General features: G+C 37.6%; 1 protein-coding gene across 4 annotated transcripts in view; it reads right to left on the bottom strand.

Annotated features, from left to right (window-relative positions):
• The window catches only part of CORIN (corin, serine peptidase), a 222,459-nt gene that overhangs the window by 93,388 nt on the left and 112,472 nt on the right, over positions 1-16,599 (bottom strand). For all 4 annotated transcript variants that reach the window (XM_011975028.1, XM_011975029.1, XM_011975030.1 and 1 more), the window contains one exon: positions 7,649-7,762. In XM_011975028.1, coding sequence (XP_011830418.1) covers positions 7,649-7,762 — 114 coding nt within the window. The remainder of the gene's footprint in view (positions 1-7,648; positions 7,763-16,599) is intronic.

Genomic DNA, 16,599 nt, shown 5'->3' with positions numbered 1-16,599 from the left:
ATTTATATATAGATGTTCATAGCAGCATTATTCATAAGCCAAAAACTGGAAAAAAATCCAAGTACTCTCTCACTGGAATGGACAAACAAAATGTAATATGCAGTGAAATACTACTCAGTGATTAAAAGGATGAAACTACCAATATATGTGACAGTATGGATGAACCCCAAAAAGTTATGCTATGTGAAAGAAATCAGATACAAAAATTACATATTATATGACTCGTTTATGGAATTCCCAGAAAAAAACAAATTTATATAAACAGAAGTCTGAGAAGTAGTTACAGTAGCTGAGGGATTAGACTTGATTCCACTACGAATGTATGGGAGAGAAATTTTGTGAGAGATGCAAACATTCTAGACTGTATTGTGAGGTTGGTCGCATAACTCTATAAGTTTACAAAAATCAATAGATGAAATTTATAAGATGTAAATTATACCTCAGTAAAGCTGTAAAAATGTTTAAAATCAATATATGTAAAGAAATCTGCATTTCACAGAAACTAGATTTCTTAAATATATTTTTATTTCCCTTATTTAAAGTAAATTAAGTACAAAACAGCTTGCTTAAGGCTGGAGAAGGAATACAGAAAATGGGCAGAATTTCAGCAGGGTGGATGTAATGAAAAGTTTAGCATACTTCACACAGAGAAAATAGCAAAAACAAAGGAAAGAGGAAAAAAAAAAATTGAAGATCAGTCTACTTGGCTGATGAAGGCCAGAAATCAAGTAGTCAATGGTTCAATCTCCTGAATTCCAGCTGATTGTTTCTCCTCAAGCAGAAGCCTGTATCTCATACAACCAGTAGCAGCCCCCACTTTACTGTAAACATCTTACACTAGATGACGATTCATTATGCAAAGCCTTTGGCATTGATCAGTTTAAACATTACGTATGCCAAAATATGACACTCACATATACATGAATCATAAATTTCTGTTTCAAAAAGGCACTCTTCTAAAAAAAAACTTCTTAAAGTTTTTAGAATCACACCATTTTAGGAATGGAATGGGCCTTAGAAATCACCTGTTCAGTGTCTTCATTTGGAAGGTGTGTATGTGCACAGACACACAAACGCATATATACATATAAGTCCACACTTACACGCATACAGAACTTTGTAAGTACTTTTTATTTTTCACTTCCCCCAGCCTGAATAATTTTCAAATAAGGACAGCCACCATAAGGGAAAATATAAGAACTAAGAAGTCCTAGCTATCACTTTGACAATGGTATTTTATCCCATTCAGCAGAGGGCGCTATTTCCCCACCCTGAACCCCGCTGCTGAATGAGGCTACCACACATGTGACAGCTGAGTGGAAAGGTTATGACATTGGTTCTCCTGCCCACAGGACAGACCTGGGGAATTTGTGCATCAAGATATATGCATTACCTTGTGAAATTCTAAAAGATCTTTTTTATTTTATTTTATTTTTTGTCTTAATCTAAATTACCCTTATGGGAAGTTTTGAGTCAACATGCTAGAATCAGCAATAGCCAGAGAAATAAGGCTTCTCAACTTGACCATCAGTGCAAAGTACATGCATGCATTCGCCCAGAGGGTGGGGAACAGTGTTTCAGCACATTTTAAACCCTACAAGTTAACTTATTTGTAAGCAGTACACTCACTTTTTTTGATGGCAGGACAACTGGGGAATGAAATATCCCTTTCAGAATCTGATTAACCTAAGAACACATCAAAAATTCCAAAAGTTTCTTTGTCTTCTATGAGACCCATTCTAGGACCCCTGGTAATTCATACTAAAACACTGCATTAGAGATATTTTAAAAATTGACGTCCTTATTTATTAAATTACTTCATAAATGGAGAGGACTCAGGAATTTTTTAAAATCCTCATTGTTCTCCCTGGTGCAGATTCAACTTTCTACTGTTACAACTTGCTTGGTTAGAAACCATTTTTAGAAGTGAGATACAAAATGAGCTGCATTTGGAAAACAATCTGTAATCTGTTACTTCCCTAAGGTCTGTGTGATTAGTAAACACGCAAAACCTTAACCGGAGGCACTGCAAAGCCAGAAATACATAGCAAATAGCAAAGATCACAGTGTCTCCTTTTATTGAAATAAATGTTTATTTGACCTGGGAAGAGGTGTTGTCAGCACAATTTGGGGCCAGCAAATCAAAATTTGCAAAAGTGCTTGCTGTGATTTTCTTGCTCAATAACAAGCATAATTTTGCATGACCTAAGGTAGATGTTTTTCTAGATACAGCTTTTTTTTTCTTAAGGAGAGCTTGATACAAAATGTTTCTTCTGAAATTCGTGCATGTTAATATTGACTTCAGTTTGACATCTTATACGGCACACTATTAATTCTTGTCTCTCAAAATTATCATTAAATTAAAGCAGAAAACTAACACACAGAAAGCCTTTTTCTCAAGGGCTTCTCTCAACTGTACAGTCTCTATGACTATAAGCATGAATGTGTTGCCTCAACTCAAGATGCAAGTACGGATGCTCAGTTTCCACCCACAGAAGATTAAATATGGAAAGAACCAGAGGTTATTTCATCCAACCCTCTCATTCTGAAATGACCAGAGGAGTTACATGGTCTGTCCACTGCTGCTCAGCTCATTTACAGCAGAGCCACGAGAAGCACCAGGCTTCTTGACTCTCTGAGTTCTTTCTACTATTGGCTTCCAGCTCTAGAAAAGGGTTTCTCCATGGCAGTATCATTGACATTTTGGACTGGGTAATTCTTTGTTGTTGGGGGCTGCCCTGTGCAGTGCAGTTTGTTTAGCAGCATCTCTGGCCTCTACCCACTAGATGCCAGTAACACCTCCCTCCACTCCCACAGTTGTGACAATAAAAAAAAGTCTCCATGCATTGTAAAATGTCACCTAGAGAGTTGAAAATCATGTTGCACAGTATACAAACACCACCTGAGTGCAAAGCCTCACTTTAATCCCATCTTTTCCATCAGCTCTCTATGCAATCCAGCTTCTAGTTATCCTACTCTTTTTACTAGAAGGACTCCCTGCTGCAAGCTTTTTTTGTTTGCTTGTTTACATCAATTTTTTTTGACTTTGTGATATTGTGTGTGTTATATTGTTTTAAAATACCATATTTAGGCTGGGCACAGTGGCTCACGCCAGTAATCCTAGCACTTTGGGAGGCCGAGGTGGGCCGATCACTTTGAGCTCAGGAGTTCACAACCAGCCTGGGCAACATGGCAAAATCTTGTTTCTACAAAAAATACAAAAATTAGGCCTGGCGTGGTAGTTCCAGTTACTCAGAAGACTGAGGCTGGAGAATTGCTTGAGCTTGGGTAGTGGAGGCTGCAGAGAACCAAGATCACACCTCTGCACCCCAGCCTGGGCGACAGAGCGAGACTCCATCTCAAAAAAAAATTTTTTTTTAAAGCGTATTTAATAGTTTCTATGTATATATGTTAGTTCCATAATTAGACTAAAAGCCTCATAAAGAAAGAAACCATGTCTTAACAGTATCTTTCCATTTACTAGGTAGCTAAAACATGATTCACACATAGGAGGAATTAAAGAATATTCAATAGTTTGATTGATTCAGTATAATCAGATTGCCACTATACAAAAAGTAAAATTTCCAAACATTTAATACTTCTTCCATTGGCATAGAGTGAGATTTTTTTCTAATTTTGATGAAACTATTTCTAGCATTTACTTGCAGCTACATCTTAGTAGAAAGATTATTATAGATACAGTCATTTTGATGATTCAAACATCATTTGGAATATAATTTTTATGTTGTGCTGTTTATGCTGCCTCCATTCAAAAATAGCTTCACGTGGTGCTGCTTTTAAAATTGTTGTGCATATTTTAGTGTTTCTGTCTCCCTTACATGTATCAGCTGACATCATCAGCTGTCCTCATGACTTCCAGTGGTCATTCTCTGCACCTAGTAACAAGAGGTGCTGGGTGGGAGTGGAGGAACAATAAGATAACAACAGTGACAACAGTCATGACCACAAATCCCAGTGCTCTTTGAGACTTACTGCATGCAAGACATTAGTCTATATGCTTTATATTCAGTGAATCATTATTCTGAACAATTCGAGAGATATTCACTATTTATTGTTTCCATTGTACTACAGAAGAAACTGAGGCACAGAGAGGTTGAGTAACTTGCCTAAGTTATCAGAGGCAGGAAATGGTAAGCTCGAAACCTAAGCAGCCTAACTCAAGAACTTACAGTAGTCATTACTACACCGTATTACACTCAGTGTACAATTAGATAACCACCATCCTCAAAAATAAGTCAACCAATTTTACACAAAATTCACAGAAAATGATTTTGAAAAATATTTGATGGTGGTTTTTATGTGTCATAAATTGTGTGAACTTTGTGGCAGCTATTTCACTGTGACAACTTGAGTTTCCAATTTAAAATTAAGAAGTATTCATCTACTAAGCACTTGCTATGTCCCAGGCACTATTCTAGGAGCTTGTTATAGACTCAAAAGATTATAGAATCTTAACAACAAAAGAGACACCAAGCACCTTCTAGCCCAGTGCTTCCAAGTCTGGCTGTCTGTTAGAACTACCTGGAGAGCGTTACAAAAGTATTGCTGCCTGGTCCGCACTGCAGACAAACTGAATCAAAATCTCTGCAGGTGGGGCTTCCTGGGGAGGCCAGCATGCAGCCATCCATGATGATACCGAAAGCCAGGGTTACAGAAACGGCCTGCCTAAAGCCACAGAGATAGACATTTCTAAAATTTTCCTGATTTTTGAAAATTTTTCTGCTACACCATTAAAATTGTTTCAGTGTTTGGAAATCTTTTCATTCAACAAATACTTAAGAAGAGATTGACAAGACAAAACCAGTTAGGGGAGAAAGTCAGTAAGTAGTCACAGATACCTGGAGTGCTCTTTAATAAACGATTACCTCTGAAAGCTGTAACACATCAAAATCACTTAAAACATTTTCCTGCAATATAAATGATCAGAGTATAATCTCACTAAATCTGAACTTTTTTATGGACAAGGACAAGTCAAAGGCAGACCAGGGGAAAGAAAAAGCATTAGATTTTGAACCATTTAAGACTGGGTTTCACATTTAGCGAACCATGGGCAAATGTATTCATTGCCCTAAGCTCTATCTCTGCACCTGTACAAAGGGGGTAGATAACACTTCCTCTGCTGATAATTAAATCGAAGCATGTAGGTAAACGCTTCTAGCATAGTTTATTAGGTAACTCACAAATAATAAGTTTCTTCTCTCTTTTCCTTTGAACCTGACTAAAAAGGAAATTAACAACTCAATGAACTACACAGGCCACCTAATATGACCCATGTTTTATAAAAGCAGGCAAGTGCTTAGTTGAGATCATTTTTCCATCTAATCCATAGAAGCATAATCTCCTCTGGCAGTCCTCTTTCTTGCCTACCTGCGAGAACCCTAGGAAGTAGGCATTTTCTTCTGCTCCTCATTGAGAACACACAGCAAAACTTCCTTCTCCTCTCGTGAGTATCTGTGGGTTGCATTCACACTCTGATTCACATCCAAGGCCTAATTCAGACTTATACTATTCCTTCACCACAGGGTAGTGACAACAGGAGTATGGCACCCTCCATAAACACTCATGCTGAAACACCACAAGCACTTAACCTTAAAGCTCAAAAGCAGATGTCCTTGTAAGGTCAAAAACAATTGCATATGAAGCCTTCGATGCCTGTGTTTTCATACAGAAGTTTTCTGAAGGGATGTATTTCCTCAATGGACCAAACAGATCATTTTTGTGGTATGTTCATGGGAAAGGGCCATATCTATTTTCCTTAATAAATGTTTCAGCCCCTTGGACATTGGTAAATGCCTTGCAGAACAGTAACACATTGTTGACTAGGAAAATTAACCCCTTCAAATTTAATTTTAACAAATGCAGCAGAAATCACTTACAGGGTTCAGAGTGCAATGCTCAGTACAATTGAGGAACATATGATAAAACCATAGTTGGCCCACCACAGGAGACACAGGCACATGCAGAATTTGAACAATGTCATAACATGGGCCACAATGGGAGAATAGCTAGAGATTCTACCAAATCCCATAAATTGGATATAATTACGTTGAATTATTTAAAGATCCCTATTTTGGCTGCTTTGCACAGTATCTTCTGCTAAGCCCACAGCAGCACTTCCCAGTGTAAATATACAGCCTATAAAAATGTTTTTTATGTAAAATTGTGTGCCATGCGTTGTTTTGAAAAGAAAATTCCAAGTTGTAAAACACAAATGTCTTACTGAAAAGAACGTTTCCTGAAATATGCGTGGCATAACTAAAGTTCCACGGGATACTAGATATTAGGCAGAATAAAAAATGCATGAATAAATGAACAAATAAAGGTGAGGATTCACATGAGAGAATAATTCTGATGAAATACAAAGTTAGGCAAACATATTTTTTTTTAACTGCAGGATTTCTCAGAACCTCTACTATACAAATGTGTATTCTAACCCTCTAAGAAGTAGATCTGATAGAGAGTATTTCCCAAAGTTATTTTTTTTTCAAGCATTATTCCAGACTCAGATACCATATGGAACACCAGTTTGGGAAACACTGACCTGAAATGTTACCATGATAAACTGCCATTCAGTAGTTCTGCCATTCAACAGGACAAAGGAGCGTCCATCCTAGCCCATCAGAGGAAAGATGAGTTGGTCCGTTTGGCAAACAGACCAAAAGAATTTTTCAATTAAGATCAGTATTCTCAAGCACTTACAACACCTGGGCAATTCCCATGAGGAGTGAAACACAGCTCTTGCCGTAGTAACTGTGGCTGTTTATATAACCCTTAAAGAACAATTAGAACACTTGCAGATAGTGTTCTAATTGCATATAGTTCGTTTTGAATACAGATTACACAGTGTAATTATTTTCTTTTTTTAACATACTAGGGGTGAACAAATAGGACACCAGCTTTGTTTACTACAATGTACTTCTTCAGGATGGTTTTCCCCTTCTTTCCAGTTTGTAACTGCAAAACAACTTGAAATCTGAATCTATATTGGACAAACCACTGGCCAATTAAGTCAAAATGACCAATCAATGGGGAATAAATTGAGGACACATAAGGCGGAATCTACTGATTAGTGGATTTTAAACAGTTAGTGCCATTGACTATCTCCAGGTTTAGAAGAAGCATTAAAAAAACAAAAAAAAAGTGAGCTGAGATCCGACCACTGCACTCCAACCTGGGTGACAGAGCGAGACTCTGTCTCAAAAAAAAAAAACAAAAAAACAAAACAAGAGGCTTTGTATTTACTGTGTCATGACAGTTAAAAATCATTAGGGTGAAAACATTGTCATAAAAATATCCTTTTTTAAAAAACATTGACCTTCATACTCATAAACAAAAATGAAAATTCTCACCCAAACAAAATAAACCAAAGCCTTCTCCCAATTTAAACTACTTTGTGCAAAAATGCTGCAATCCCTCATCTGTTCCAATGCAGCGTCTACCTGTTGAGTTCCTAATAAACCATGCCTTTGAAAGGTGTGCAAACATGCTGCTGTCATTCTGGGGGAAGATAAACATGTTTGCTCACTTTAGAAAGGCAAACCAAAAACAGTCTACGCAAATGCCAATGATGGTCAGGATTTGAGAATCCCTGTCCACTCAGACAAACCCCAAACAGCTTGTCACATACTGCAATGAGCCTCGTCACTCCAGTCGTCACAGTCGTTGTAGCCATTACATTGCAGTTTCCTGGGGATGCAGATTCCACTGGCACACAGAAAGCTCTCACCCCCTCCACAGAGCACTAAAAAAAAAAAAAAGGGCAGGAAATAATGTCAGAATAAGATTTTTTTAAAAATTTTAAGATTACAAAAGATAAATACATAGAAAATCTTCTTCTGCTGTTCAACAGATTTGTTTCCAAATTCCCTCAGTTTTATTGTCACCAATTTTTCTTTGGCATCCTAGCACATTAACTGGAAAATTACCTGGAAATCATACAGAGAGTGCTTGCTTGTATGAGGAAAGCAGGAGATAGTTCACTGGTGGGCTTGCAGAGTGAGGCACCCATGTTCAGAGAGTAAGAGGGTAGCTTCATCAATTGCACAATTTATGTGGGGAGAATACCCAATGGGTGTATTTTTCTAAATAATTGAAAATTATGTCAAAGTACAGTGCTACTAATTGAACAACATTTAAAAACTCTACCTCTCTTAAAAGCTACTCTATGTGTCACAGAGAAAGTTCCAGTAAAAACAGAGTCAGTAAATGGATGTGTGTTTGAACATAGCATAGAGACCGGGTGCCCTGTATTTGAAACGTATTTACTTACCTTAATGAAAATGCCAGTTAAAATGTCAGCTTCTATTTTCGCATAAGGGATAGGAAATGGCATTTGCTAATAATATTTTCATTTCTTTTTACTTAACACAGTTACATTTTTATATTTGCGCTTTTAAAATTTTGGTGTTCTTTTTCTTTTCAAAATGCAATAAATACTCCACTGCTTCAGAATTATAGTAGACAATAAATTTAAGACAAAAAGATAGAAAATTTTTCAGGAAGATCATTAATAAAAGGATAAATCAGCTCAACCAAGTGGATGTTAAGATAAAAAATATTTGGTAATGTGCATCAAATGCCTTTTAAATGTGCATAATCTTTAACTCAGCAATCATCTTATTTCCAGACTTCATAGAAAGGAAATCATTATGAATATGTGTTTTATGTTTAATAATGTTCAAACCATCATTGTTTAAAATGAGGAAACTATGAAATAACCACTACGCAATATTAAGCGGCTAGCTAAATAAATTTTGATACCACCGTAATGAGAAATACTATTACAGCCATTGAAAACTACATTTTAGAAAATACTTAATGTCCTAGGACAAAGTTCAAGCTACTTGAGATGAGAAAACACCAACTGGTCCTAGAAAACAAAATACAGTTTGGCATGGGGAGAGGTATATTATCTTCGGTATTAGGATTAAAGTAACTTTACTTTTTACTGTATTGTATTCTGTATTTTACAAATGTTCTTACAATGATGATGTTTTACCTTTTTAGCTGAGAAAAAAGTAACTTTTTTATGAGCTCCAGTTTCAGATAAGAAAAGTTAAGTAGAACCTTCAAAAATCTCCTGTCTCTCTCTCCCCTTCCACCAAAGCTTTTGTGCGTGCGTGTGTGTGTGTGCGTGTGTGTGTGTGTGTGTCGGCTGTGTGGTGACTTGCCTGGTCACTGCCACTATTACTGCAGTATGTATTCCTTGATAAGATGAACCTTGTTGACTAGTTACAGGGAATCCAGGAATATGGAACATTTTAACTCAGCAATAGAAACAGAGAAAAGTACAGGCTGAAAGCTCCAGTCAGTAAAGCCCATGTCTGTCATAGTTTCCATCATGTTCCTAGGACCCAGCAGAATGGTTGACACTCAGGAGGTTCTCGATTAATATATTTCCAACCCATGTTCCTGGGACCCAGCCAGTGGCTGGCACTCAGGAGGTTCTCGATTCAATGGAAAAACTTACCTAAATCCCTAATAGAAGAATATATTGCCATAAAGCAGAAAAAAACAAAATTAACGAATTATTTCCCAATACTATCAAGGAAATCAGCAGTTCAACTCATTGAACATTATGCATTAGTTGATCTGGTAAGTTTCTTATGATGCTACTTCATGTAACATTTTCACAATATCAACAACAAAAGCCCAATTTTCCATTCTAGTCCATAATTTCAGTATCAATACAAATTACATCTATGGATTTCAACTGCCAAAATATTCAACATGTTTAGTATGGTGTCTGCACAGGAGTGCACTCCTATAGCTACAAATACAGACTTCTAAACGATTCGTAGAAAACCAGACCTAAAATGAAAAACCGAAATACTAAGATTTTACCCATCCAGTCTGTACAATATCCTCTCTCTAGGGTTAAGAGAAAGTTTGAAAGAAGTGTTTATCCTATTGTGAGATTGTTTCTGTATTATACTAGAGAGTGCAAAAATTCCATATGTCTGCATTTTAGCAGCTGCAATGCCTCACAAGAATTATTATTGCATTCCCCACCTATGGCTCCGATGATTCCTCAGGAAATGGAGCTGAAAGCTCAACATTCAATAGCTCCTAACCTCTAGATTTTAAGGCCCTACATATTTGACTCCAGTAAAGCCATTTCTTGCATAAGGTCATCTCAAATCTGGATCAAATTTAAAACCCAGCACAGCTTGCACTGTTTTGATTATTGATATCCCCTGTCTTGACTGATTCAACAGAAACTGACTTCTTTTGTGTGGTTCCTTATCTGGAAGTGTGGCTGTCTTTGGTTTTAGGTTATCATAAATTGTTACTTTATTCTTGTTCTTTCTTTGAAAGTTCACAGTTTTGGTAGTTAATATTACTTTTATAAAACTAGAATAATTTTTGTATAATCTTTCTGTTTCATTTCTTCTTAACCTGTATTCAGAATTTCCACTTGTATAAAATGTTCAATTAATAAAGTACTACAAACATATTTTGTTTGGTAGTTCACAGATGAAGGAAATGAAGTGTCATGTGGTCAACATTGAAATGGACCAAAGCCATATAATTAGGGGAAGATGAAAAACACCCCAAATCTCAAGCTAGGATCCAGGCCCAATCCTCCATGCCACACCCACTTCCTTGTTCCTGGTGCTTGTGCAATAGTGTAGTTGGCTGATACTCGGCCAGTTTAAGGGCACTAGATTTGAGTAAAACTTCAACATTGTCTTTATTTTTCTCTCTAAACAAAAGACAAATGTCTGTCTTGCAATGAATTGGATCCAGATGAGATGACATTCCAAGTCAGTTCTACTTTTTTTGAACACCCTGAGAGAGCTTTTATCAGGTTTCTGTAGAGATTTTTCTACCATAAATATCACTGTCTTATAACAATCATTTTCCAACAGGCTTTTGAGTGGCCCCTTAGGATGATAAAGGGAGATTTCCTGAGAAGTCATGCTATACAATCTTGAATCTATTTCCACTAACATCATCTATAATTCTAAGAGGTGTATGTTGGAATTTAAATCAATGGCAGATTGATAACTGGAACATTCATTCATTGATTGAATATATATTTACTGAGTGTCTACTATGTACAAAGTACTATTCTAGCCTCTGGTAATATAGCAGTGAAGAAAACAAACAAACAAAATCCCCAAATAGAGCATATATTCTACTGATCATCATCTGATGAAGATAATTTTACCAAGTAAAGATACTTCACTGCGAAAGCTGACTTTCACTACACACGTGACAGTTAATTAATACTGCTGCAAAAATAGCAGTACATAAAGTTATATGGCCTAAAAAGCTAGTTTACATGTCCAGATGATAGGGACAATTATGGATCCCGTGGACTTCAGAATGACATGGATCTTGAAGAATACATACCCAAAGGATGATCAGCTCTTTTCAGTATTCTTGTCTCTGACAACAGACTGCTAAAATAATAATCCCTAGCCTGAAATCACCCTGAGATTTTCTGCAACTGCTTTCAGCTTCCTAGACTCTCTCTGTCTGTGTATCAATATTATTGGCAAATGCTGTCATTATTCTGGTTGTTAACTTTTAGAGTCCTTTTCAAAAATTACTCACCAGCCTGCCACTGACTGTATGTTGCTCTTACTTGCCTTGTCTTTGAGCCCTTGCTGAAAGTCAAAAGCTCAGCTTCAACTCCCCCTCGGAGGAGAAAGCTGACCCAGCTCTGCACATCACGTGGGCCTGTGCTGAGAGCCTGTCAGCACTGCGTTCTCCATGCTGCTCGAAATCAAGTACTACAAACCACTATTGCCCTTACCTTTTACAAGGTTATGTCATTCGATGAAAAAGACTGAATGTAATCTTTCAGCTGCTGATACAAGAATACTTCTTGGGGAGAGCACTGTATCTTTGGGCACAACAGATTGGTAAAACGATTGGGGTAAAAGACAAGAGGTGAGAGAGGAGAGAGAAAATCTAAGAGTGTGTTCAACCAGCCCAACATGGACTTTACCCTGCCTTCTGAGGAGGTGAGTCATATTAGGTGGAAGGCCCTTCATTTGGCTGAAATTAAGATATTTCGGTAGGTATGGATGAGGGTCTGGAAGCTCTGAGTACAAAAGGAGTGAAGGGCCGGGTGCAGTGCCACATATCTGTAATCCCAGCACTTTGGGAGGCTGAGGCGGGCAGATTGTTTGAGGTCAGGGGTTCGAGACCAGCCTGGCCAACATGGTGAAACCCCATCTCTAATAAAAATACAAAAATTAGCTGGGCATAGAGACATGTACCTGTTATCTCAGCTACTCAGGAGGCGAGGCAGGAGAATCAATCACTTGAACTTAGGAGGCGGAGGTTGCAGTGAGCCGAGATCATGCCACTGCACTCCAGCCCAGATGACAGAGGGAGACTCTGTCTCAAAATAAATAAATAAATAAATAAAAATAAAAAATAAGAACAGTGAGAATTTCCATGAGGAGGAAGAGGAGCTGGTGCCACTGGGCACTGTGCTGTAGGAGAGATAAATTTGAAAAGGTGGCTGAGTATCCATTAGAAGCACAGTATAGAGAAGACCCTTTGGAAAACAGCAATATCTAATGACATATTTTAAGTTATTTCCTGAGGAATTGGAGGTATAACACACGCCTTCCTCCATCTGCAAGGCTTGTGTTTCCCTCTGATTTACGCACTCATTTATTTAGCATTCTGTATTATTACAGAATAACTATTATTCTATATATTCTATAATAATTAATTATCATAGAACAATTAATACTATTCTGTATTATGTATTATTGAATACAGAATAGCTCCCTTGCCTTGAGAAGCTTATACTCTAGAATGACAAGCTATATCAATAAATATAATTTTAAAATTCTTATATATCACACAAGATGTTAATAAGTGCTATGAAGAAGAGAGTACTGCAGGGTAAGGCAGATATAGGGTATAGGAGTGGGGTAATAATATTAATATTGTTAATATTGGCACCTAATATCAATTAGGGTACCAGGGCAGGCCTCACTCCAAGCTGACATTTGAGCAACAACTTGAGAGAGGCAAGGGAGTCTCAGGAAGATTCAAGGAAGAGCTAGTGCAAGTTCCTTGGGCAAGAGTCTGCCCGGCAGGTGTTAGGATCAGCAAAAAGACCTGTGTGGCTACAGCAGCATGAGCAGGGACCAAGCACAAGAATGAGGCCGAGCAGGAGGGAAGGTCCAAACACACAGGGCTCTGCAGGCCTTTGTAAGGACTTCGTAACTTTAACACAAGAGTCATTACATGGTTTTCGGTAAAGAGTGGCATAATCTGACTGAAATTCTTAAAGGATTGCTCTATTGTGTTGGAAATAGACTCTAGGGGTACAAGGGAAGAAGTAGGGATAGCAGCTGGGAGTCCATTTATTGAGTAGCTGTGGAGGTACTGTGACATGGGTGGATGCTGGATGTACAAGTCATGTACCATCTAACAACATTTTTCTTAACAATGGACTACATATACAACAGTGGCCCCATAGGATTACAGTACCAAATTTTTACTGTACCTTTTCTATGTGCAGATATGTTTAGATACACAAATGCTTATTGTGTTACAACTGCCTAGAGTATTCAGTACAGTAACATACTGTACAGGTTTGCAGCCTAAGAGCCATAGGCTAGACTGCACAGCCTGGATGTGTAGTATGTTCTAAATCTAGGTTTGTATAAGTACACTCTGATGTTCACACATGACGAAATTGCCTACCAACACACTTCTTAGAATGTATACCCATCATTAGGCAATATATGACTGACCGTACTAACTTCTGACTATAGGTTGTCTCAGGTCAAATCAACAATGACCATCCTTGAATATCTAGGAGCTTGAGAAATTTCAAACTTTCTTTTGAAAACAGAGTATCATCCATATCAGGAATATACTTACAATCTAAAAATTAACTCAATCTATGTCTCTCTGTCCCTCTAATCCCATCATTAAATGTGGCTTCCTCAGAAGAAGTATCTGTCTTCCAAGCTAAGCAATCCTTTTCACTCTTTTCTTAGACATCTATTAAATGTAGGGCAGGCACTACACTAACCACTTCTAATAGTGCCAATGCCCAAGACCATCAGAATTGCAGTCTTCTTTAAAAAACAAAAAACTGTTTTATTACAGCTCACATAATTTATATTCACAGAAGATTTATGTTTGCTGATTGTCTTCCTCTCCCTTCTAGAATGTAATTTCCTTGAAGAAAGACATTTTGTCAGGTTTTCTTACTGCTGTACCCTGAGTCTAGAATAGAACTGACACATTATAGGTGCAAGTTAGATATCTGTTGGATAAATAAATGAAGACCGAAAATAGGAGGTATCTATGGAGCATGACTAAATGATTGTTCCTATTTCTTGACTCTCAATGGCAATGAATATTTACAACTTTATTATTTTCATTGCTAGGAGAATAAACTACTGATGCAGGATAAAAATCCCTCTATGTTATAGTGGGATGCTCATTCAAGCCCGCAGACACATCTGGCTTATGAGTGGCATCTGCTCTTAGTAGGACAACAAATGGCCCTCCTACGGAAAATAATCTTCCCCACTGGCCTGTGATGATGTGTCTAACATTCCATCCCTGACACCCACACTACCCATACTTTGGGTTAAAATTGTAGGTTTTAGAAGAACTCAAGGTTAGCAAGGAAAAGGGCTTTGGGGCCACATCATGGATTAAAGGGGTATATTCAATTTCCTACTTCATTTCAACTAAAGAGCTCTACTGTTGGCTGCTTTATACATTTGAGTCCATGGAAAATTTTCTTTAAAAATGGGCTTTTGTAGTCAAAAACAAGTTTAAAAACTCCTTCACCCTTAAGATTTTGTGTTCAGTTGAATACTTAGTTCCGAATGTAATTACAGACTGTTTAGCTTTATGTTATCATTAGCTTTTATTATACTTAGACGTGAGAAATGAAACATAGAATGAGTGACTTTTAGGGGAAGAGGGGGACTCAAGAAAGGTATAGAACATGAAGACTCAGAGTAAAACATGACACCTAGACCCTCAAATTGAACTCAGAATAGCCCTGCTTGAAGGTGTACAGTGTGTGGATTCAATGCTGTTACACCAGGGTACAAGAAAAGCCACATTATTTTCTTAAATAAAATAAATTCATACTTCCCCACACAAAAAGCTGATGAGAAAGATCTTTCAGGCACATTTTGCAGGGGTCTCTTCCTCCTTAGGATGGTACAAGGATCCAAGGGGCTTACATGGAACCTTGAAGAACAAAGGAAGGACCTCTAGCTTTCATTCCTCAGAGAACTGCCACAGGCTCATGGCCTCTAAGTCCTTAAGTGACTGCTAGACAGAACGTGCCATTGTGTCTGTGCCAAGCCAGGGTACAGGGCCATGGTCCCTAGGGTCCAGCTTTCCTGGATGCCCCATACAGCCATTCCTTTTGGAGGTCCAGCCTCTTCTACAAGCATGTGAGCACTGGTCTCTGCTATATAATGGGAATGCCAAAGCCTTAGGGTATGTCTCCTACATCTCCCTGCTTCCTCCTCCACCCTCCAGACATTTCTCTCCATGCCACCCAATCAGAGTGACCCGACACAATCTCTTCTCAATCCTTCCCTCCTCAATGTTGCTTTCCCTTTCCAGAGGCTGTAGAGATGAAAACACACTTTTTATTGTTGTTGTTTTCTTAGTAGATTGTGCTATTGTACTGATGTTTCCTTCATTACAAAGAATGCAAAAGTCTCCATTAGTACCTTTTAACTTACACATTTTTGTTGAAAAGTAGCATATGACAGGTGGTTGGTAAATGCCTGCTGAAAAAATGCCCTTAAGGAGCTCTTAACGTCAATATTCTAAAAAGGCAATGTCATGGTGATATCTTCTTTTATGGGCTGTAGGTTTCACCTTGCTGCAAAGACAAGGCAAAATCAGTCCCTTCACAACAATACAACTCTTTTATTCAACATTCCTTGATGTCTTTTATTTATCTTTTAATTAGTGAGAAACTGTCTCTGTCAAACAAATGTTCAGAGAAAATCCCAAACAACTCCTGAACTTAAGTCAACTCATTGGTTCATTTTTTTTCCTTTGAAATAAAGCTATGCTTTGATTCAATGAAAACTTTGCCATCTGGCCTTCAGCTTAAATTCCTAAAAATAAGAGCTAAGTATACTTATTGCCTGCCTAACAGCATGATGATGGAAGAGCTATTACTCTATTAAAAAAAAATTAGTCATTATAATATTTTCTAAAACATTGTCAAGAAACAACAGAATAGATCTGTAACTGGTGGCACTCTGATAGGAGAGAGAATGTAAATAGAGTTTAGAAAACATTCCAATGTCATCATTCAACATTTCAAGTACAATCACAGTAAAAAATCCTACCCAGTAGATTTTAAATCTAATTAAACAAAGTAGAAAGTTTTTTTTAAAGGCAGAGTAAAAAGCAGGAAGCCAATCTTTATGATCAGAGACTGCCAGAAACAGACTGCCAAGCAGAAATCTAAAGAATCTTAATTACATTTCAATGCTGGAAGGAAGGAAGAAAGGAAAGAAGGAAGGAAGAGAGGAAGGAAGGAAGGACGGAAGAAAGGAAGGAAGGAAGGAAGGAAGGAAGGAAGGGAAAAGTCCTAAA

Source organism: Mandrillus leucophaeus, unplaced genomic scaffold, assembly GCF_000951045.1.
Source record: "Mandrillus leucophaeus isolate KB7577 unplaced genomic scaffold, Mleu.le_1.0 Scaffold1504, whole genome shotgun sequence".
In the NCBI taxonomy this organism is placed as follows: Eukaryota; Metazoa; Chordata; class Mammalia; order Primates; family Cercopithecidae; genus Mandrillus; species Mandrillus leucophaeus.
The sequence above is the reverse complement of the archived record's forward strand: the minus strand, read 5'-3'. Positions and strand labels throughout refer to the sequence as shown.